We start from the raw sequence: 25,158 nt of genomic DNA, 5'->3' as shown, positions 1-25,158 counted from the left end.
GGCCAGTGCAGGGAGGTAGCTTGCTGCTGGTCAGGGTGTGCACAACAACTCACAGGCTTGAACATTCCAGAAAGAATATTCTTGAAACTCCCTTTGGGACCTTTGTGTTTCTGAGGACTCTGAGGTGATTGTCACAGCTGGTTTTTGCTTCACATGTCACCTGTTGGAGCAGACGAATAGCCTCCTGCCCCACCTGCTTTTCTGGCTCTGTGGTGGCTTATCAAGGGAGAAAGAACTAGAGTGATGTGTGCCTGTCTGCTAGCTAAGGCGAGAAGCATGGATGAAATGTGCACTGCGCAACTGCTGAGCAAGGGAACAGGAGAGAAGGTACAAACCGAGCTGGAATTACGGACTAGAGACGAAACAGCAAGCTAGGGAAGCCAGAGAGGTAAGAAATACAGTGGAACTGCAGGGACACTGGGGAGTCACAGAAAAAGGAATCAGCAGCCAAGATCGAGTATCCTAAGAAATCCTCAAGCCCCCTCCTTCCATTCTCTGTGCACCAAGAATAGGTAATAATCCTGTCCTCCTTACACCATGCAGGCAAGACCCGAGATAGCCAAAATTTCAGCAATAGATGGGAACATTAAACTCGGGTAGGGATTTCTGACTTAGCTTCTCAGCTATCTCCCATTTGAATGCATCTCCTGTATTCAGTCCATTTAATAAGTCAGGGCTATTAGCATATTTTTTCCAGATGCAGTATAAATTTGCTTGAAGTTTTTTAAACCTAATTAAGACTGTATTTTTCATAATTTAGCAATAATCACTTCTACCTTACAATGTGGCTACACTGAGTATGATATGGAGAGAGAGAGACAGAGAGACAGAGAGAGGGAGAGAGAGGGAAAGAGAGAGAGCAACAGAGAAAGAAAGAGAATAATGTCTTAACTCCTGAGCCATATGAAAGGCAAAGTAATTATTGTGCTTTTTTGGCACAGCTCCTGGTGTATCATTTGAAGCAAAGCATTCCTATACTGCCCTGCTTTGAGCCACATCTATGGTTTTCTCTTTTTCTCTCTCTCTGTTTTCATTCATTGGCTGGTGTTCTACCACGTGTTCTACCACCTCCAACCCTAACTTTTCTCTCCACAGGCCACTCCCACAGCATTCTTGGCAGGCGGGGAGTACTCCTAACCCACTGAGGAAGCGAGGACACTTTCCTGCACAGAGAAGATGGGACTGGCCCTCAGCCTACCCGCATGGCGTTTGCGTCTGGGAACTTGAAGGAGCATGCTCGGGGTCACACTGCATCCTTTGCTGAAATCCTAACTTGTTCCTTCATCACCGTCATCTCCGTTCACGCCTCTGGCGGGGACCTTGGAGGGCCAGAAGCCATTGCTGCCGTTGCTTTTGGAAGATGGCAGATGCAGCCCTGCAGAGTTGTGGACGTGGGGCAGAGGCAAGTGTTCCAGCTGGGCTGGAGCTGCGCACAGGTGCCTTCTTGGCTAAAAGTCCTAGTAGTGCAAAAGAGATCAGTGACCAGTGAGTATTGCCTCCTGTGCCTTCTTTTGTGTCACCCCAACTTTTGCTTAGAGAGTTTCCCTTTCCCTTTGCTGACAAGCCAAGCTCTTATCTCTTTTATCAAGTCAACAAATACTCACATACAAGAGGCAGCATCATTTTCCTTCTTTCTTTTCGGCAAGAGAACCTAAGCAGAACTACTCCCAGAAGCAATTGAGGGTGTCTGTCAGCTGTGATTAAAGAGTGAACAATTACCAGCCTAAGCAGTTTCTAGAATGTTCTCACTTCCAGACCGTCACCCTGAAGAGTGTGAAACCAAAAGGACCGCCTGATGGTTCACGTTGCCAATGCGTGGGCAGCCAAGTTGAATGGAACATGCAGCTTTTACTTTGAAAGGGGGTCCAGAAGCAAGTGGAGGCTGCCTACAAGTAGCAGCTCGTCATTTTCAAAGACTTCCCAGGTATCTGGCAACCAGGAGATCAACATTCTGCGCTCTTCTCCCAAAGGCATCCAGGAAAACCGTATGCTTGGTACATTCTCTGCAACTCCTGGGGAAAAACCTATCATCTCTTCCCTTCTATCCCCAAACAAAACTGTTGCAATACAGGTGAGTGAGTGATGCTGTATCATTTGTGTTTAATCTTGAATGGATGCATTTTCTAAGGATTCAGTGGTCAATGGCAGTCAATAACACATCACCCAGTGAGTGTCCTACCCACCTTCGTGTTTGCTGTTCACGGCCAATGCAGCCTTCTCTGCATTCTTCCAATTTCATTTGCCCTTCTTGGAAGGCCGTAGTCACCTTCTGGACTGCCGTCCCCTGAAATTGTTGTGCACTCTGATAGCTACAATTGTAGACAACCAATCTTTGCAATGATTATCTGGTCTTGGTTCTGGCCGAGTTGGAGATTTGGTAGCATATGTGCCAAAGCGGATTGTAAGTACATCTCAAGGAACAAGCCATTTTCAGTTTGGGTGTGAGTTGTTGTCCTTTGAACACGCAGTGAGAGGGCTTGCCCCTCACAGTGCCTAAGGCAGGAATGCCACGGAAAAACACGCACTTGAGGAGACAGGGACACCCAAGGTTTCAGTCACGGATCCTCCCTGGCCTTAGGAAAGCCCTTAACTTGTCTCAACCATCAGATTTTCATTTCTGAAACAAAAATAGAAGAATTGCTAGAGGTTTAGCACCAGCCAGCCCTGACATACGCTAGGACCTACCAGGAAAGAGAGTATTTATGCATTCCAATACCACAGTCTGTCATGGACAGACGAATGCAAGAGAGAGAGAGATGAGGGAGTCAGAAGTCCCAGTATTTTGAAGAATATGGGGTACTCGGAGTGATGACACACGGTCGTTTTGGATGAGCCAGGAGAGAGGTGGAAGAAAGAAAACTGAAGGATGAAATGCTACTCCGGAACCTTTGCAATAGCCTGGGGGAAGTTTTTGAGATTTAAGAGATTTAAGGCCCTTAATGCATACAATTAGAATCACAGAATAATCTCCATTTTTGGCCCACCCTATAATGTCACATGGATTTGTGTGATGCTTAGACAATCCCAGAGCAACTGCTTTTTAGAAGACATTAGAGGAGACATTTTAACCATGACTCCTCAGGGAAAATTCCTCAAACTCCCAATAGAAGCTGTAAACATGTGAGAATAAGTATGACAATCCCTTGTTTAGCTGTAACCATTTCAGAGAGTTTCTGGCATGCGTAAAGGTAGAAGTTTTTGTGGATGGGCAAACAGCAGCTCCACATTTACAGTGTTCATCTCAGTTTGTCACTAAGTCCTGGGTGACATTATCAATCTTTTATAAAACTGGAATGTTTCTACCCAGTAGCAAGCTGGTGGGGGAGACCATGTTACAAGTCTGCCACCCTTGAGGCAGGGGCAGTGGAGCTGTGGGTACCGGACAATTATTTGTGGATAACTTTACATGGATACAATCGTCATGTTTTTGATGACCGAAAGATTTTCTAGTTGTGTATTTTGATTAGAAGGTGGCATTAGCACTAGCTTTCCGATACTTGTAAACATGTTCTATTTGTAAAATTTACGTTTCATCCATGAAAGTGTTTAAAGATCATCACGAACAGGGAATCACATTGTGTTACTTTGCTGAAGACAAAGGGTGTCCATTCTTGCCACAAGGCAGTGCCTCCCTTAAAGGGAAGTCTGGGTCAAAAGCCATATTTTCAAATTCAGTTCCTGAAAGAGCTGGTTCTCAACTATGAAGTTCATCCTTCCTGCCAAGGCAAGTCAGGTTTGTATGCTCACTTCCTTCTCTTCCCTTCCCTTGTTTTCCGTTCTATTACTTTCTTTTCCTTTCCTCTCTACCCTACCCTACCCCTCCACTACTTCTTGAGCACACTCCCAGTTCTTTTTCTGTTTTAGCCTTTTTTTTTCAAATAAAGATTTTGAACTTTTGCCCACAAAAGTTTTGGCCTACAATCCCCTCCCCTTGCTCCTGAGTAACTAGGATTACAGTCATGCCCACCACCTTGGCCATATTCACTTTTTCCCTAGATGTCTTTCTGCACACACACCCGGTAGAGCTGTTAGGGGACATGCAGAGAGTCCAAAGCACCTCAAGTCCAGCCAGCTTCTCAGCGCCAAAATCCAAGTTCTGCATACAAAGCTGTCCATCTGACCAACACAAAGTCACTGTCCAGAGAAATGGCTAAGAAAGCAGCCATATTCACAATCCAAAGACAACCTACCACAGAACCCAAATACACATGCAAACTCAGATTCCACTGCAACATGGAAAAGGTTTTGTCTTTTAGAAAAATTTAAGAGAAGGAATACTTGCAGCAGGGAAGGAGGGCAAGTTTTTGAGTCAGGACCTTCGCTTTGAAGGTCACATACATTATTTCAATCTGTTTTGGAATCCTTAGAGGAAGTTATGTAAATGGATGAATGGGACACAGAGATAGTCAGTTTTGGGCCAGTGATTCTTGTAAGGAATGATATAAAAAACATAACCCCTATTTTAAATTCTTATTGTTGAGTGACAGGCATACTTGAAATATTTTTAGAGTTCCATTGTCATCATTAGTAACAATCTGAGTTAAATAAGGTCTGTCAAAACTTGGTATATAGAAAGCACAGAGTAACACATTTTCAAGTTCTGGATAAAGTGGGACTAGCTGTGGCACGGTGGGATGTCCCACCAGAAAAAAATGGGGATTCTGTCAAAAATGTTGAGAACCCCTATTTGGGCAGCTCTTGGTGCTCAATCAGTGTGCATGCAAAACTGAACACCAATGTGTCTTTCAGGCCAGGCTGTACTGGATCTTAGGACTCATTACAGCCTGCCACAGGTGAACCTTGTCCATTTTGCAATAGGCAGGCAAAAAGAAGTATATTTTGCATTTCAAAGTATTATAAGCTCCTACTGAGGAGACTGAGATCTGAGGATCACAGTTCAAAGCCATCCTGGGCAGGAAAGTCCGCGAGACTCTTATCTCCAATAAACCACCAGAAAACCAGAAGTGGTGCAGTGGCTCAAGTGGTAGAGCACTAGCCTTGAGCTGAAGAGCTGAGGAACAGTGCCCAGGTCCAGAGTTCAAGCCCCATGACCAACCAAAATAAATAAATAAAAAATTATAAGCTCTCTGGATTTCCTTAATGGAGTTCTAGAAAAGGGAAAGTAGTTTAAGAAAGGCCTTTCTAAGCCACATCTCCAAAAGGTTGTGAAGTACAAAGCCTCCCTCTTAGCACCCACCCCACCCACCTGAACCTCTTGATCATGAAACAGATGATAGAAGAAACTTTCTTTCTGAATTTGGAACTATTCAAAGTCCTTACTTTGTAAAAGCAAGCCTCACTCTGCCATCTTTTTATTTTTTAAGTCATTTTGTTCATGATGTCCAGACCCACAAGCTCCAGAATGCTCCATGGTCTCACTCTGAGGCCAGTGTCCTTTAGTCTTATGTCTAGGGGACATGGCTGGGAGTCAGCCTAGGCAACCAGAGGAGGTAAATCTCGCAGTCCAGTGTCACCCATGTGGAGCCACTGGATCTACTGGAAGTGGTGCAGTTTAAAAGCTCCTTCTTAAAGCAGTGTGCCAGGATATCTGTCACCATCTTATAGCTCTTCTTTCTATAGCCTCTCTTCACACATGTCAAATGTGGCTGTCAGTAGGGTTAGCCTGAAAATAAAATTCCCCCCACTTCCATCGAGAAAGCATGTGTGCTCAAGATAGTCACGAGGAAATCATAATCCTATATTTATAGTCTTTTGGGTTGTGTACGGAATTCTGCTTCCCGTGGTGGTTTCCATGGGAAGGGCCAGTCATGGAAGGCAGGCTTGGAAGGATGGCCAGTGTGGGAAGGGGTGTTCAGATGCAGAGACAGGCTGTCTACGGTCACTGTGAGTGTTGGGAAACATCCCACCCCATCCCTAGGTGCTACTGCTGCTTGACCAGGTACATCCCCTCTCCATCTCCAGGCCCAGTTTGTCCACTCAGTGGATGGTCCTCCTCCAGGAAGGATGACCTGGCATTACAAGTAGGAAGTGTGTGTGTGTGTGTGTGTGTGTGTGTGTGTGTGTGTGTGTTAACCTGGCATCCTTCTTCTCTCTGACCTGTCCCATCCTCTAGACTTCCTCCCCATTTTCACTGAGGGAGATGGTGTGGATCTTAATGGTGGGAATTTGGTGGTTTTCGCCAAGGCTGGGGGTCGAGGGCCCCACACAGCAGCAGACCTGCAAAAAGCTTTTACTTCTCACCCGGGCTGTGGTGCAGGCAGATTGGTCCTTTGGCACTGTAATCCTAGAAGATCCATGCGGCATGGAAGAGAGAAACTTCCATTCGCAGACCCCATCGGTCTTGGAGATCTTATAGAAGGTCTCTCCAGATCCCACGGGGATTCGAACCATGTCCTTGTGCTGCCCTTCCGGGGTGTGGCTGGGGGCATGCAGGGTGTAGCCCAGGGCATGCTTGGAAGACTGCCTTCTACGTAGACACTGGATTCTTAAGACGTTCTGGAAGGCCTTTTTGAATTCTTGGCTGGAGCACGGGTAGATGATGGGGTTGATACAACTGTTTAGGTATCCGAGCCAAAATACGATTTTAAAGACTGTTTCTGAGGGCTTGAACTCAGGGAAGAAAGACCCTGAAAGAAAACACACAGAATTGTGCATGTTATCTGCATGGCAATAGGTTCACTGGTGAGGAAAACCGACTAATAAACATCTTTAAAAACTTCCGAACGATTCCAGATGCATTTGTGCCTCTAACATTCGCTGGTCTGACTATTCTTACGTGGTTTGTGTCCCCATCCAGCCATCAGTGATGGCCTCCGGCAGCTCGCACTCAACCATACAGTATCATTTGATGTCTCTCTTCGTTGGAGCCTCAAAGATCAAAACATGACCTCTTGACTGAGTAGACTATATAAATTGTCCTGCCTGAATTTTAAAACAAGTTGGAATACATTCAACTAATTCACATTCAAATTTGAAAATACCCTTTTAGTCTCTGATGCAGCCAATATGTTTGAATTTGTTCCCTCCTGAAAGTTGGACGTGTGTGTGTGTGTGTGTGTGTGTGTGTGTGTGTGTGTGTGTTTTGGCACCAATCTTAGAGCTTCAACTCAGGGCCTAGGTGCTGTCACTGAGCGGTTTTGCTTAAGGCTAGCATTTTACCACTTGAGCCATAGTTCCACTTCTAACTCTAGCCTTTCTCTTCATTTTCTTAATTTTGTAGGCTATATATTGCAGTTTATGGTGGCTTTCCCCCATTCCTCCCTGTGATGAGCACTTTCATGCATTTCAACCATCAACAGTGATATTAAGAGTTACTTGACTTGTATTTTATAAATAGAGATGCTGCCAACTCATGAGGCCAAATAGCCCAGCCAACGTTATTCAGGTGGTCTCTGGTAGGGCTGGGATTAATATTAGGCAGTCTGATTTCAGTGCCTAAGTTCTTTCATGGGATCTTAAAGCATATTGAATAAAATACATAGGAATACTTCCCGAATCTGCTTGTGCTACTGAAAAGAGCACAGAAAGTAGTCAATCTTCACATGACTACTGGTGCTAGGTAACTATGGCCAATTCCAGGGAAAATTCGCCTTCCATTACAATGTCTATATATCATCCAGCACTTCTTTGTATCAGGGCCAACAGTGTGATTAGGGGAATCTGTTTCACAATGGCCACCTTTCCCTACACTTAGTGACAACAGGCCTGGATGAGCCGGGTATAGCAAAAATCAGCCTGTCTGGAAATTTCATCTCTAAATAAATCATCTGTGGAGGGGAGAGTGTTTCCCTTATTTGAAGAATTTTACTGAACAGCAAAAAAGAAAAAAAAATACATGAACTATGAATGTGAATGCTGTTATAGTGATCGGAGAGTCCTGAAATCTCCCATGATTCCTTCAAGGACACACTCTCTGCGTACAGAGTCCAGCTCTGTGCTCATAAATCTCACCATTTCCATTTGGTCATCTCCTTCTCATTCCCCCCTTTCTTCCCTCACACCCCACCCCTTAATTCCAGAGCCAAGTTCCCAGGCTCTCTCTTTCCTGTGATCCACATGCTACATGCACACTGCCAGAAGTAAAGGAAGTTCTTCTTTTGTTTACATGCCTCACTTGAAACATCCATTGGTCTTCCATGAAGCTGAGGTATAGGATGAGAAAGAGTAAAAAACAAAACAAAACAACTCTAGAGCACTCTTGGCTAGTTTGCAAGAACACCCCCGCAGTATATGCTGCTGGAGAACTAACATATTAAGATTTGGATGTAAAATTAGTCTCCAGCCTCAATCTTTCAGGGATATTTGCTTGCTAATCTAAGAACGTATTTGGACATTGGCTTTTCAGATGGTGAGTGGGAGATACTTCCAGGCCAAAGACCTTCCCATAAACAGCACCATTTGGTTTATTCCACTGAGGGTGGGACCAATTCCAGACATGTCTAAATCTAGTACAGATTTGCCGACTCCCAGTCTAACAAGTCCACCAGGGGCAGGTGTCGGATGGGATACACTTTTGCTTGGAAATGTCTTTGTCCCCTGGGAAGCCAAATGGCTTTGGCTTGGAGAGGATTCATTATGATAATTCCTTTTGACACTTTCCAAAGGATGAGAAAAGAGAGCAAAGGGCTGGTTCCTCCCATGGCCATTACTCTCATCTCCCATCCTCAGCTCATCTTTTTCTCCTCTTTGGAAGGGCAGCTATAGCTGGAGTTAGGCTTGGCAAAGAGCTGTAACTACCTGATTCCTATCAGAGTTCCTCATCCTGTTGTCCAAACCTTCCTAACTCAGGCTCAGTTGAGAGAATTCAACTCCCCACAACTTCCATCCCCAGCTCAGTTGCTTCTTAGGTCTGTTCTCTTTCTCTCTCTCTGTCTCTCTGTCTGTCTCTCTCTCTCTCTGTCTTATGGTGATAAGATTTTAATGGGATTTGTGCTTTCCAGGCAGGTGCTCTATCACTTGAGCCACACACCCAGTCTTATTTTTGCTTTCATTATTTTTTTTGTCAGTTGTGGGGCTTGAACTCAGAGTCTGGGCACTGTCCTTGAGCCTCTTTTTGCTCAAGGCTAGCATCTACCACTTGAGCCATAGTGCCACTACCAGCTTTCATTATTATTATTATTAAAAACGTCTTGCATGTATGCTCAGGCCAGCCTGGAGAGTGATCCTTTTATTCACACTTCTCACCAAGCTGCGATGACAAATGGAAACCAGTTTTTTACTGGTAGAGGTGGGGAATCTCTTTTTGTCTGAGCTGTCATTGAACTGTTATTCTCCTAATCTCAGTCTTCAGAATAGATAGGATTATAGGAGGGAGACGCTGTGCCCAGCCAATCCCTTGATGAGATTGGGTTCTTCTTGATGACTGATGATACTTTTTAGAGTGGGAAGACAGCAGAAGCATGCTATTACCATTCCTCTCTCCATCTGGGCATGAAGGACCAAAGCAAAACAGTAGAGTTAAGGACAGATACCTTCGGCCAATCATTAAGGAATAAATTCCAGTTGAGTAGTTCCGGTTGGGTTTTGCTCACTCTGGAACTTTTGAACCCAGCAGAATGGGATCTCAAAGACTTACTCTGATTCTGTTGAGCCCCTGGTCTCCTGGCTATCACTGTGGATGGCTGCGTGACTGTGTCTCCTTAGCCTCAGTTTCTGCCTCACCAGGTAGTCTGTGACTTTACTTCTTTGTCTCAAAGCCACTACTTTTTGCTTCTCTTCCACCCCCTGCTTTCCTTCTGCAGTTTGTTCCTTTGTGCACTGGTTCTGTTCAGTCCTCTGGTTTTCTCTTTGTGAGTATGACTCCCCCTTTCCTTTCTTGATTCATCATTTGATATTTGGAACTCCAGTTCTTCTCATTATACTTCATACAAAGAAGCAGACTTCTGAGCTACCTACATGAGAACAGGGGCTCCTGTTCCTCTTATCACCAAGCTGTGTTTTACTCCTCAACAATCTCTGCCTAGACTCTGCTTGAAAAGGAGCCAATAGCTCCCGGCTTAATTTCCTGAACATGCTTGTAGGTCAGGTCATCCTTTGCATGTGAATTTGCCTAATTTAATTCTTGGGCTTTGGAAAAATCCCCAAGTCTCTGGAGACATTTCCCTTCACTGAGTTTTTTCCTTCTGTTCTTTAGTTGCTGCAGAATTCCTGAGTCTTTCTTAACTTTCCCAAACTGGCTAGATGGGCATTGGTAGAACAGACGTCATGGCTGAGCACCACCAATAATTTCCTCACCTTTGGAAATTCAGAGCCTTCTCTTTTACTGTGGAAGCTTCTAAATTCCAAGGAGAAATGGAAACTAATGATTTCAAATGGTATCTCCATATGGAGGCCAATCCCAGGGGGAGATTTGATTTCTCATTTTTGACCTGAGGTTTATCTATGGGCTTATGAAGGGGACATCAGGATGTATTTTAGTAAAGACTGGGACATTATAGTCCTATTTAGTTATGAAGTGACAATAAGGCTTTCCCTCTATGATGTTAACATATATTTATTTGTTTGTTTGTTTACTTATTGTGAGTGTTGGTCTCCTATGTGAGTTTGCTGCACACATGGGACTAGAAATGGAGTTGTCTAATTCCAGCTCTGCACTGGTAATTAGGGAGCTTCTTTTAATCCAACAATTTCTTTCAGATTCAGGGTGATTCTCAGACTGGCAGTAGAAAGCTCAGTTGTCAGTCTTCTAGCCTTACAGAGTCTGTGCTCCATTTTCCCCATGTGAAGGCTTGACAGGTCTCTTTAATGACAACCCTGAGAGACACCAGATTGTGGTTAAACTCGTGAGTTAGAGCCATAAATACCTGAGCTGTGAAGATACCTCAGCAGCCCTTCTTTACAGATGAAGACAGGGAGGTCAAGCAGGAAGGCAGCTTCCCCATCTCACACGACTTTGTCGTGGCCAAGGCAGGGCTAGACACAGATTCCATCATCTCACGTATTTCTACTCCCAGCCTTTGTGGGCCACTGAGCAACCCTACACCAGCATGGAAGGTGTTAATGGCAAACTATGTTCAATAATCACGGGATGGTGACAGGCTTTGTACATTAACTAAGGAGAAGGAAGGTGGTATCATCAACTGCTGTATTTCAAAAGTCAGAATGTACTGTTCAGGCTTGTCAGCAGCATATTATATTCTGAAAATTAGTGTTTAATTGGCTGGTTTAGCGCACATGAACTCCAAAGGGGAAGCAAAATCACTCCAAAGGGGAGAAAAACCACTCTGAAGTGTTTCTCATCCAGTGTTTTCTCCAGGTAGTGAACATAGGAGAGAAACAGCTGTTACACAAATAAGTGCCAAGCTTTCTACCAAGGAGCTCTAGGCCCAAGCAAGGTTCAGGCTATACCAGTCAGCCTTTCCATTGGGAAGACTATGCTCCTCCTCCAATGAAGCCCCAGAGAAAAGCGGAAGGTGTCACAGTGCAAGAGCAGACTCAGTTTCTTATCCTCCTGGGGTCAACCAGATGACCTGCAAGTTTGGCTGTCCTGCAGTGACCTAACTGTGCCTTCCTGGGGTCATGCAGGGCCACCTGTGGGCTGTTCTCCATCAGCCAAATGTCTCTGTGGTGTCTGCCTGGAATTATCTCTATGAATGCTGGGCACTGTGAAGGGAAGCCCTGGTCTCACAACTCGAGAGCCCTGGACAGACTTCCTATGAAACTGAGTACAAGTCTTTGCAGGTGAAGGTATTTCCTGGAGAGAAATCTTTCACTCCAGTGGGCTTCTCACCATGTCTGTGGTGATGGCAGACATGGGTAGGCCTGGATCTCAGTTGACGAAGACAGGTGGTATCTTCAGCTGCTCATTTAGCTCAGCCTCTGTGTCCTCATGGAAGTGTCAAGCATATAGACTTGCCAGCAGACTGACTGCAGTGCTCTCTGGAAAGGTCTCTCCTGCTCTCTCCTTTCTTTGTTTAACTGGGGCCTGAAGCTACACAGTGCTTGTTTCAGGCTCTGAGTAAGAGAGCTGCTCCCTTGAGAGTCAACATTGAACTTCCTGATCAGAAGCATGAATATCAGACAAAGTGAGACACAGCAGAGGTGTAGGAGGGCGCAGAAGGGCAAGGACAGGTGCAGAATGGGTGCCACATGGACATTTAGCATCCAAGGGGGCGAGTCGGGGCCTGCGGGGCCTGCCCAGTGTAAGGGAGAGGGCTGCCCACAGTTCTAGTGGTGGATGTGTGGTGACTGGCTACTGTTGTGATGTCAGTGTTCCTGCCAACCCAGGCAAGGCAAGAACCCACGTGGGGAGATGTTAAGTCATCCCCCGCACTTCTGCAAGAGGCACAGTACTCTTCAGGATCTTCTGACCAGCCTAGGACACTCAGCACGGCAGTAATTCTATCCCAGGGTATCAAAGATGCGCAACACTAGAGCTCTTCAAAAGGCCTGCTTCTTCTGGGTACAAGTGGCTCACACCTGCCATTCTAGCCATGTGGAAGATCAGCAAGATTGCAGTTCAAAGCCATCCCATACAAAAAGTTAGGGAGATTCCATGTCACTCAATAAGCCAGATGTGGTAAATGAGTTTGTCATCCCAGCTTCATGAGAGACCAAAGATAGGAGGATCACAACCCGAGGCTGACCCTGGGCAAAACTACAAGATCCTGTTTAAAAAGTAACTAAAGTTAAAAAAAATAGGTGGATGGGGGGGGGAATCAAATAGTAGAATGTTCACAAGTGCTTAGCAAGTGCGAGGCCCAATGCCACCATGACAATGACGACAACAATGATGACAACGATGATGACAACGACAACAACAACAACATCAGGTTTGTCTCAATGGCCAACATACCCCCTTGGGAAAGAGGGGGGGAATATCTGCCATAATTCACGTGTTGAGCCACAATCCCACAGTAACTCGGGGAAGGCAGGACCCTGCCACATGGACCCCTTGAGGATATGTCCTTGGAGGATTTCCTTGTGTTGAAGAGATAATTCAAAATAGGCAAAAGATAGAATCATTTCCCCCTTAGGAGGCTGAGGACAAAGCTAGCAATGACATCATCATGCTCTCTATGGGCTGTTTCCCCGAAGAGGGCTTCTTCCGTCACCTAGCTTACTTTTCAAACATCATTGTTCTTGTTAGGGCCACCATTGTCTCATGAGCCTCCTGTCTGAAGTATCTTCTCATCACCACATGAAAGGTTCCTGGACCACTCAGCCTACAGAAGTGCCGTCCTCTCCCCCCCCACCCCCCCGCACTGACTGCCTTCTACGGCACCCAGCACCCTTCGCAACCTGTTCCCTTCTCCTTCCCTAGGTGCGGAGTAACAGCTGCTCTTCTCAATGGCACAACTCCTGCCTTCTTTGCTTGTCTCATTTTCCTCTTGTCTCTAAACTCAAAGGCAGCACTTTTTGTCCCTTTATTTCCCCGCCATCTCCTCAACACCCATGACACTTCATGGCCCGCAGTTGGTGCCTGGCAATCTAATTGTCCAAACGCCTTCCAATCTCTGATTTCAGCAATCGAAAGACACGTGCCACGTGTGGCTCTTTATACCCCCCTGGGTGATGCGCACAGTTCCAACAGAAAGTTGGTGGAGTCAATGGATGACATTTGTTGATGGAAGAAAACCGTGTTTTGGATAAAATTCCTGCTTCAACAACTCACAGCTATAAATATGGTCTTCACTGGAGGAAAGTCCGTCCCAGTTCACATTCCTAACGTTTATCTCCCCCAGCTTCACCATACTCATATTTCCATGAAAATAAGACCATTCGCCACAGAATTTTATATGGTTAACTTGCAAGGCACTTCATAAAATTATTACTTCCAGTACTTATAAAGACATTTCACAGAGTCCCCGGGGAGGACTGAAGCCTGTAATTAAGATATGATAGCTATCATCTCGTCTCATATTTGTGGGACCTGAGCCCTTGGCCAAACACTATCAATCCAAAGCAGTGACACAAACGACCAAAACTGGTGTTCCAAGAAGGAAGTGCAGGACTGCAAGACTTCGGCGAGGACCAAGCCCTCCGCGTTCAGCTGGAAGGCGGTGGCAAGTCCAAGTCCAGATTCTTGCCAGCCAAGTCATGGGTGAGCTGGCTGATGTTTGTGTAGAAAAAGGGTGAGCGAGGCACAGGCAAAGGGACTTTCAGTTCTGCCTGCTGTGCGACGCCTAGTCCCTGCCCTCTGGACAACTTCCCTACTTGGAAATGACACACCAGGTCCTTTCGATGGCCACTGGGTCATCCAGAGACTGTGCCTCCTGATGGAGTAGTCATTCTCCAGCAGTAACGGCTGGGTCTGTTGAGGGAAGGAAATCTATGGAAAAACACCTCCCAGATCTGTATATAACCCACCCCAGTAGCTTAAACACCTCTTGGATCCTGTACACAAGCCACAAGCTTGGGAACTTGGGTGAGTCCCTGCCATTTCTCTCTAGCTCTGTAGGTGACCAGCCCTTGGCTTAAACTAGACTAGACCGCTGTCAAATGTGGGTGATATTCTAACAGAAACAACAGATCTATCCAGGAATTTTAATAGCTCATTTTACAAATAAAAGATGTCATTTTGAAATCTAGAATGTGGTCTCTCAGTACAGGTGGGATCACCAATTTAAAAATACCGTGCCTCAAGGAATTCTATATTCTATATTAGAATGTAACATAATTGACCATGAACAATGTTATACACGTGGACAAAATTGAGAATCAGATCTTTCAAAACCATCATATATGCCCATGTAATTGTAACCCCTCTGTATGGTATTTTCACAATAAAAAACTAATATTAAAAATCATATATATATATAAAATCATGACCTTTGAGTGGCAATATCTCTATCTATCTATCTATCTATCTATCTATCTATCCATCCATCCATCCATCCATCCATCCATCTATCTATCTATCCATCTATCTATCCATCATCTATCTATCCATCCATCGATCTATCTATCCATCTATCTATCCATCCATCCATCCATCCATCCATCTATCTATCCATCTATCTATCCATCATCTATCTATCCATCCATTGATCTATCTATCCATCTATCTATCTATCCATCTATCTATCTATCCATCTATCTATCTATCCATCTATCTATCCATCCATCTATCTATCTATCTATCTATCTATCTATCTATCTATCTATCTATCTATCTATCTATCTATCTATCTATCTATCCATCCATCCATCTATTTATCCATTTATCCATCTATCTATCTATCTATCTATCTATCTATTTATCTATCTATCTATCTATCTATCTATCCATCCATCCATCCATCCATATGCCTGATTCCTTCCTACCAAATCTGGTGCTCTGAGTGGCAGTATCTTAGCAATGAACACATCTTAAACAAATGGCATTGTATTTATATTACATGCTTTTTTGTGACTTTTTCATTTATAAATCACCAACATTCTTCTATTTCATTTTTACCTCAGAATATAATTTTTTTCATGACATCTTAGCATGTCATTATCTAAGTACAGCAAAATTTATTTATCTTCCTTTGCTAATTTGAACATTTCGAGTCTTTCCAAGTTTTCTGTTATAAATAACTATGAAATAAACATTTGTGTGGCTAGATTTGGAGGTACATGTGGAATATGTTTTTCTCAAGATAAATTCTTGGAAAAGGAATTCTAGTTCATATGACATAAATTTTTGACAAGTATTTGAATTCTTATTTCTGAATTTCTCTTTGATGGGAGATATCTATTTACATTTCCTGCAATCAAATGCAATGACATTCAGTTATGACAATGAGTGAATGACAGGGAGATTCACTCAGATTCTAGATTGTTACATACAGTGACTGACTGTTCTATGTTGGTCACTGACACACTTGCCAATAAGAGCTTCAGTTAACACATCTTATGGACCAAATTATAGGAACATAGACAAAGGTTATTAGGAAATCTGGTGTGCCTATACTGAAGTGAATGACTAAGGTATATACAAAACAAATGATCTATCCACATTTATTCAGTTTCTGCAGAGCTTCCCATAAACTCTGCCCAGACAGGGAAAATGTGAAGAGCTGGACTGATCATTATGCTGGGTAAACTAAAAACGGACCCCAAAATTCAAACACAAGAAGCAAAGATGAATGGATGAGAAAGTAGAAAATTGTTAGGATTATTTAGCCCATGTAAGCTGAGTCACTGAAAAGCCCCCACATTGCCTATGCCTCCAACAAGCCTGACCAAAACCGTACAGGGAAAAGCAGACCCAGCCCTCCCCCTCCTCGCCCCATAGTACTGAGGCTTGAACTCAGGGCCTGGGAACTGTCCCTGAACCTCTTCTGTTCAAGGCTAGCACTCTACTAATTGAGCCACAGTGCCACTTCTGGCCTTTTCTATTTATGTGGTACTGAGGAATTGAACCCAGTGCTTCATGCATGCTAGGCAAGCACTGTACCACTAAGCCACATTCCCAGCCCAAAACGATGTACTTTCAAGTGCCAAGAATAGTAAAGTCCCTTCAGGAGAAGAATGCAAATAATCACAGGCAGCTCAGCAAATTTGAAGGTACTATCCAGGTCAAGGGGCAGATCATCTGAATGCCACAGTGATTATAAAAGACATAAAAATTGGAAAATTTATCCTTAGAAATGGTTGCATCCAAATTTATATTCATGCTATGAGCATATTTTCAGAATCCTTATATGTCAAAAGCTCTGGCAGTACTGGGATTTGAACTCAGTGCTTCATGTTTTGGAGGCAATTACTCTACCTTGTGAGCCATGCTTCCAGCTTTACTTTACTCTTCAGATCTGGTCTCGGGCTTTTTGCCTGGGACAGCTCTCAAACTGTTGCTGGGATAACAGACACAAACCACTGTGCCTGGCTTGTTTATGGAGATATGATCTCCATATATTTTTGTCTAGATTGGCCTAAAATCACCATTATTTAGATCTCCATCTCCTGACCAGTTAGGATTACATCATGGCCTTATTTGGTTTTCAATAAAACAATACTGACTTCATATTGATTGATCATGTAAAACTAAATTAGCATTGTTAGACTATTCCCCTTGGCTGTATGATGGATAATTTCCCTAACAATTGAATAGAATGAAAGCATAGACGTATACAGATAAACTAATCACCTATGATGTTTTGTTGCCTTTGTTTACATTTCTAAATTTTTTTTTAAACTATCAATTTTTTTTTTTTTTTTTGGTCCGGTTGTGGGGCCTGAACTCGGCCTGGGCGCTGTCCCTCAGCTCTGCAGCTCAAGGCTAGCGCTCTACCACTTGAGCCACAGCGCCACTTCTGGCTTTTTTCTTTTTGCTTACGTGGTGCTGAGGAATCAAACCCAGGGCCTCATGCATGCAAGGCAAGTGCTCTACCACTGAGCCACCTTCCCAGCCCCCATTTCTAAATTTCTTAAAACTTTCTTTAAGTCTTTAACTCATGAAATGGTGAGACTCAGTTCTTGGCCTCCTGGGTTCATAAGTTACTGGAGAAGAAAAGCAGGAATCCACCTGTCATTCACAGAGCACAGGCCAGGATGGAGGCCCTGGAAATGAGGTGGAGGCGTTGGATTTGATATGATGATTTTTGGGAAGTCTGTGCAGTGTGTGCTCACTGGAAAACTTGGATATGTGCAGATTGAAAGGAAGATCTATTTAGGACAAACGTGAGGTTTCCTTACTCACTGAGCAAATGTTGATAAGGATGTCTAGAATCAAGTGTGCAATGAAGAGAATCATATTAGAGTATCTCCTCTAGAGTACCTGCAAGGTGGGAAAGAAATTCATAATAAAACCAAGGTATTATTTGTCTTGGTTTTTCTCATTCTCATTCCCTCTCAAATTAATGGAATGTTCCCAAGATGACAAGATATGGTTTGCTATAACATATCAACTTCAGAAGCAGATATGAGGAAGTGTTTTGAAGACATTTGGAAAAATGTTATTTATTTATAATTATTATTATTTTTTGTTGGTGATGGGGCTTGAACTCAGGGCCTGGGCATCGTCCCTGAGCTTCTTTTGCTCAAGGCTAGCACTCTACCACTTGAGCCATAGCGCCACTTCCGAAAAAAATGTTTTTAAAATCACTACTTTTTAATTTGGAAAATAAAGTTTCATTTCGCAAAAATGTTGTTTTACCTTAATAACCAGGGAGTCTATTATTGTTTTTTAAATCATGATTATTCTTTTTTTGTTGTTTTGTTTTTTGGGTCCGGTCGTGGGGCCTGAACTCTGGGCCTGGGTGCTCTCCCTCAGCTCTTTAGCTCAAGGCTAATGCTCTACCACTTGAGTCACAGCGCCACTTCCGGGTTTTTTCTTTTTTGCTTATGTGGTGCTGAGGAATTGAACCCAGGGCCTCATGCATGTTAGGCAAGCGCTCTACCACTAAGCCAACTTCCCAGCCCCGAATCATGATTATTCTTAAAGGAATTAAAAATTTTAAGAAGCTTTCTCAGGTTTTACATTTCATAGGGTAAATACGACAGCTATAACTCACAGTTTTTTGTTTTAGGAGTGTTTTTCTGTTTTGTTTTGTTTTTAGTTTTAAGAAGGCTGTGGGGCCTAGGAGCCGTAAATCTGAGAATTACTAGCAAATATATTTGTTGAGGTTGTGGGGAGAAGGATTCAAGAGCAATTTTGAAGCCAAAGTGGTCCAGGCATGGCACCTATTTCAGGCAACAACGACTAAACTCTCTCCGTGTCTGTGGTCCCGAAGATGAGGCAGGAGGTGATAAGGACATTTCAAGTCATCAAGCTAGCTGTCTGCCTGACTCAAAATCAGATGCAAATTGTCTGCACTGACCAATAAGCCCATCTTGAGACTCTGGTGATGCTCACAACCATCTTCTCCTTCTGCGGGCTGGATGGGAGTTTCTGCACTTCTCCTGTCCAGAAAACACAGCTTTCTTAACCCCATACAGAAAGAACATTGATTAGGTACTGGGAATTAAACCTAGGACTTGCACATGCTAGTCAAACTCTCCACCACTACTTTTGTTTCTATTTTCTGTTGTTTGTCTCTGAGACCAGGTGTGGTGAAATTAGCCTGGGCTAGCCTTAAACTTTTCCTGCCTCCAGCTCTGGTGGAGGTTTAGAAAGGATTCCCACTACACTAAACAGATCTAAACATATGATTCCCTTGCTTACACTCATCAAAAGGAACGTTAGCTCTCTTCTGCTTATTCTCATTTACTTTTTGTCCAAAGGACATTTTTCATTCCCAAATTACTTTTCCAGGCAGAGAGAATTATGTGGTTATCTTGACACGCATTAAATATGCATGTAGTAACTCCAAATCATTTGAGTCTCATGAAAAATAGAATTAGAATAGTATCTGTGTATAAGAGACAAGCTTTATAAACTACACTGGAATTTGCACAGAGAAGACACTTTGAGAGTTATATAGATTACCATTCTGTTTCTTCATCATTTTTTTTTTTTTTGTCAGTCGTGGAGCTTGAACTCTGGGCCTGGGTGCTATCCCTGTACTCTTCAGCTCTACCAGTGTTCTACTGTGGCTTGAGCCCAGTGCCACTTCTGGTTTTCTAGTCGTTTATTGGAGATAAGAGCCTCACAGACTTTGCCCTGGCTGGTTCTGAACCGTGATCCTGAGATCTCAGCCTTCTGAGTAGCTAGGATGACAGGCGTGAGCCACCAGTGCCCGGCTCTTCTATTTGTGTGTGCGTGTGTGTGTGTGGTCTGGGGTTTGAACTCAGGGCCTCGGTGCTGTCCCTGAGCATTTTTTTGCTCAAAGCTGACACTCTGCCACTTGAGCCACAGCTCCACATTAAGCTTTTCTGCTGGTTACTAGAATCTCATGGACTTTCCTGCTTGGGTTGACTTTAAACTGTGATCCTCAGATCTCAGTCTCCTGAACGGCTAGGATTACAGTGTGAGCCACCAGAGCCTGGCTTGCTTACCAGTTGTCAGTACTAAGATGAAAGAAAAAATTAAGGGAGCTTTCCCAATATACTCACCTCCCATCAACCCCACCTGCCCCAGGCTCCCATGACTCTTCAGTGTTTTTCTTGTGGCATCAATGGCCTCTGGCATATGACAATTTGTCATACTTCTAACCTCCTGGTCTAGGGAGATCTTTTACGTTATTCATATTTGCATCCCAGCTATCCCTCTCAGAAACCCTTCCTTCTGTGTAGCAAAGTTCAATAATAGAAATTAAAATTTTGAGTTGTCCAAATTGTACTCATTTATTTAATGAATTTAGTAGTTCAAAAGTTCAGCCATGCCACAGTGATGGATACCGTTATACTTTCTTGACATAAAAAGCGACAAAATTGAGTAATGTACCGAACTGCTGTTCTTCAGCATGTAGGGTGATGCTCTCCGAGAAGAAGGCATGGAGATGAGCTCAGTGCTAGCCTGGCTTCCTCCGCAGAGCCTTGTCCGCCTGCTGCACAGGAACGTGGTCCCTGCTCCGTGTAGAGGAAGCGGAAGTGGTCACTCAGGGATACTGAGATGGATGAAGGAAAGGTGCCAGACAGAAGGCTGTGCGTGGAGCGCCGGCAGCCTGCAGGCACTATGAGTTCATCTCTTCTCAGGGTGGGTGGATCCATTTGATCTGCGGGCCCTGGGCCTTTGCTTTGCCTCTGTTCCTGGGCTAGGGGAGCCTCACTCCACAGGGATCTTGCTCTGGGGTCTCAGCTGAGCCCAGATCATGGGAAAAGCTCTCCACTTTGCTTCACGTTTGATGTGTCCTTACAGGGGATCTCTTGAATCCCTCTTGAGGGATTGTCAGCAAGTGAATATTTTAGGCTAGTTTCCAGTAAGTTAGTTCAGTAATGCAGATGAAATAGGCAAATGTTTGGCAAAACCGGCTTAAAAAGAAAGAGGATACTTTAATCAGAAATACAAACAATCTAGTGTTGCTAATGTAACCTGGAGAAGACAAAGTGGAAAGAGTTGTACTCCCTGATTGAAGCGGTGTTGTACTGGAGTGGAGATTTACTCATGATGAATGGGAGAGCATAGACTCAGAAACACGTGTGAGCTCAGCTGTTTTTTCAGCAAAGGCTCAAAAGCAATGCAGTGGTGGGAGCGAAGTCTCTTTAACAAATGGTATAAGTTGAACTGTATTTTGTAGGCAAATTCTTGAATGCTTCTGGAACATCCCACCCATGATCCTACTTAGAGTGGGGATATATTTCATAGAATTTAGAAAGCAATAAACACAGAAGTAGACAGATAAGCTTGATCGAACTCCTGCTCATCATAAGATAGCACTAGGAAATGAATAGACAAAATGCAATCTGTGAGACAAGGCTATGTAAATATGACAAATGTTGTTCAAGAAAATATGCGAGATGCTTTAACTCAATAATAAAAAGTTCAAATAAGACTTTAATGGACTTCAATGTATTTGATGTCAGTATAACTTATGGAGGAGATGGGGAAAAACAAGTCATTTAAGGATTCAGGTGGACCTGTTGCAACAATGAGAAGTACAAATTGTCATGTCAAAAAGGAGCTTTACAATGTCGGTGGGGGGGGAGCAGGAGGGGGAAAGATTGTGTGGGGGGGAGGGGGGGAGGCTGGGAAGGGAGGTGAAGGGTAAACAAAGGAGGAGGCTGCAATGCTTGGTAAGAAATGTATACATTATCTTGCCCATGTAATTGTAACCCCTCTGTACAGTATGTTCACAAATAAAATAAAATTAGAAAAAAAAGACTTCAATGGACACTCAGAATAGGAAGATACAGAAATAGCCGATAAAAAAAACAAAACAAGTAGCTGATATGTACCTGGAAAGACGCTCAGCTTCCTGTTACTGAATTATGATAGTGGTGAAAATATACACCCAACCTAGAAGTCACACAGGTTTATTTTGGCATTTGGGTTTGGAAATCTTAGTCATGAGCAAAAGGCCCCACTGCTTTAGGCCTGTGGCAGGTGGCACAGTACATCACAGAGGAAGTGTATGGTGAGAGAAAAGCCGTTCACCTCAGAGCAAGGAAGAACAGAGACTGTGGTCCCGTAATCCCCTTCAAAGGAATGACCCCAATGTCCCCAACCTCCTACTAAGTCCCAACTCTGAAAGGCTTCAGTCAGTTTCCAATGCTAGGCCAGAACTTTAAAACCACTTGGGTCTTTGGGAGATACTTAAGATCCAAACGACTACAGCATCATTAACGCACTAGGGACATGAAACTGAAAAGCACAGAATAATATTCCTGAATACGAAAATCAGCTTACCAAAGAATACTACTGGAGGTTCTTGAAAAGTTGAACAAAGCTGGGCGTGGCGGTTTGGCACCAGTGATCCTAGCTATTTAGGAGGTGAAGACTGGGAGGACTGTGGCTCAATGTCAGGGTGGACAAAAATTCATAAGACCCCATTTCAATCAGTAAAAGCTGAACATGGCGGCACAGGTTTATCATCCCGACTTTGATGGGAAGCACAATTAAAAGAATTGTGGTCCAGCTTAATCAGGACAATAGATGAAACCCTATTTGAAAAATAATGAAAGCCAAAATGGCTTGGGGACATGACTCAAGCAGTAGAGCCCCCTGCCTAGCAAGCACAAGATCCTGAGGAGTTCAAATCCCAGTACACTCACAAAAAGGAAAGAAACAGCTAAACAAAAGTTTATCATACGCCAGGAGCTGGTGGTTCAGGTCTGTAATCCTAGCTACTCAGGAGTCTGAAACCTGAGGATCATGGTTCAAAGCTAGCCTGGAAGGGAAAGTCCATGAGACTCATCTCCAAATAACCACCAGAAAACCAGAAGTGGAGCTGTGGCTCAAAATGGTAGAGTGCTAGCCTTGAGCAATAGAGCTCAAGAACAGCACCCAGGCCTCAAGTTCAAGCCTTATGATTCACACACACACACAAAAACAGTCTATCATATGATCTAGCTACTTATCTCCTTGATACTTACTCAAGAAAAATAAAACTATCGATCCACACAATGACTTGTGAATGAAGTTTAAGGTAGGGGTTATTTGTAAAAGTCCTGAACTGGAAAGGAAACAGACTAAATGTTTGTTAATAGGTAAGACCATAAAAATAGTAATGCATTTTGCTCTAGAATAAAAAGTAACCCATTATTATATATGCCCAACATGCATCTCAAAATTATTGTGGGGAATGGAGGAAAGCAACACATGGGTCTAGTATGGGTCTTGTCATGTAAGCTTGATAGAGTGACAGGAAACATCAGTATTTCCTAGGGTCACAAAGCTGGAGCTCCCTGGGGTCCCTGCCTCCCTGGATACCACAGCATCAGGGTTGAGTTCTAGGTCTTTCTAACACACAATCAATGCTTGTTTAGTGATCTAATGATCACAGAATGTTGACAGCCTGTAGAGCCAAAGTTTGAGGTGTGATTCTAGAACAACACCGGTTAGTCGTCACGTGTCTCAGTGCCAGACCAGCTGAGGCTGTTGAGGCTGGCTGTTTTATAGACCAAAAAATATGAGGTGTCAAAAATAATTGCAATGATAAGGTCTGACCAAAACTTAATTTCTTCTTATTGTTTGATATTAACAATGAGCAAGAAGCCATGAAATTGGAATTTCACAGCTCATCAGTGAGAGCAACCATGTCATTGTGGCAAAATCAACTTTGAAGTCACACACACACACACACAGCATTCAGGATCCACAGGATGTCAATTCCAACATCTAGAGCAAAGCTCTGAAATTTCTGATTAATGCCATTGGTCATTCGTTGGCTAGGAAGGGAACCCTAAATAGAACTCTAAGTAGCACCAGTTAGACGGTGTCTCTTTGTGATGACTGAAAATGGGTCTCAAGTGTGCTCAACTCACTTTCACCGGAAGCCACCTCCTACCTTGTCCTGGGCAGTCCCTGTCGATGGCTTGTTCTTTCTGCATTATCACTAACAGTGTTTCCCTCAATTCCTTTGAGATTACTGAAGGATCAAAAAATTAAGAACGATTGTTCACCATTACGATCCACAAACTGGGGATTATTTCTCACTGAAGAGGGAGCAATTTTCTGTCCAGTGGGTTGTCTCATTGCTGTAGAAATGGGGAACCAAAATCCTAAGCCAAACAGAACCCAGCACATATTACATGGTAATACACGTGTCACTTCTTAAATGTTGTCCATATATTATCTCACTTAACTTCCCACAAGTGTCAAGAGGGTGCTTACTGTCCTTTCAAAGTAGGAAGGGGATAAAGAAGGACAAACTGTTTGTCCTAGGAAGTGAGAGTGAATTTGAACCATGAGTCTTATGACCTCTTATGATCTCTCTGATCAGATAACAAGCTAGCGAGTCTGTCTAATAGTTTTGTTCCTTTGAAGGAGAGAAGGAGACTGCTATGCTACTCCCAGCCCATCCACTTCTGCTCTACCTCTCACTCTAAGGAAGATCCCTTGTGGGGAATTATTACTATCTCCCCCTTTTGTTTGCCAGTCCTGGGGCTTGAACACAGGGCCTGAACATTGTCCCTGAGACTCTCTGTGCTCCACACTAGCACTCTACCACTTGAGCCACAGCACCACTTCTGGCCTTTTCTGTTTATGTGGTACTGAGGAAGTGAACCCAGGGCTTCATGCATGCTAGGCAAACACTCTACCACTGATCCACCTTCCCAGTCCACTACCCTGTTTTTAACTGGGCTAAAACCCTGCTTGCTGTATGCATCAAAATTGTTTCTGCTACCACTTTCAAACTTGTCTCAGAAGGGGTGGCTGCTCCTATAGACACTGATTCCAAAGAGTTTTATTTTATTTTTTAAACTGTAGTATGATAGAGAACCATGGCTCGGGTGGCCCTGTGTCCCATGCACAGCGGCTCTGGGTGGGAACGCAGAGCCCAGCTCATGTTTTCTGTGACTTCTGGCTGTTTTAGTGGAATGTAAGTGCCATGCCGGAGACTGACAGAAACAGAGGAAACAGAGGCTGTCCAGGATCGAGCCTCTTCTCCACACACCCATGCATGTCCAACCAATCGCTCACCAGGAGGAGAGACTGCTGGTCATTCATAGGAAGGTGACCAGCATCTGCAGGGTGGTAAGTGAAGCTGCTGTGGGCTAGAGGAGCATCTCTGTTACAGCCAGAGAAGCCCAGGTTGCTCCTTGTCTCTTGTCTTGGACAGAGGTCATTCCCTAAGGCTGTCACATGCCTTGAAGGAGGAGGCGGGAGCAGTGGCCCTGGTTAGAGGAGGCCCGAGGGAAAGTCTTGGGAAAAGGAGAGTAGGCCACGAATCTTCTGCAAGGACAAGTGCCATTCCAGACGCTGCTTGAGAAAAGTAAACTAAGTAAAGTAAG

General features: G+C 43.9%; 1 protein-coding gene across 1 annotated transcript in view; it reads right to left on the bottom strand.

Annotated features, from left to right (window-relative positions):
• Window positions 1-5,867: 5,867 nt before the first annotated feature.
• Window positions 5,868-25,158, bottom strand: part of Adra1a (adrenoceptor alpha 1A) — a 63,922-nt gene continuing 44,631 nt past the window's right edge. Inside the window, exon 2 of the mRNA XM_013034427.1 lies at window positions 5,868-6,587. Within this exon, the coding sequence (XP_012889881.1) occupies window positions 6,070-6,587 (518 nt within the window). The 3' untranslated portion in view covers window positions 5,868-6,069. The remainder of the gene's footprint in view (window positions 6,588-25,158) is intronic.

This window comes from Dipodomys ordii, unplaced genomic scaffold (assembly GCF_000151885.1).
Source record: "Dipodomys ordii isolate 6190 unplaced genomic scaffold, Dord_2.0 Scaffold189, whole genome shotgun sequence".
Lineage (NCBI taxonomy): Eukaryota > Metazoa > Chordata > Mammalia > Rodentia > Heteromyidae > Dipodomys > Dipodomys ordii.
The sequence above is the reverse complement of the archived record's forward strand: the minus strand, read 5'-3'. Positions and strand labels throughout refer to the sequence as shown.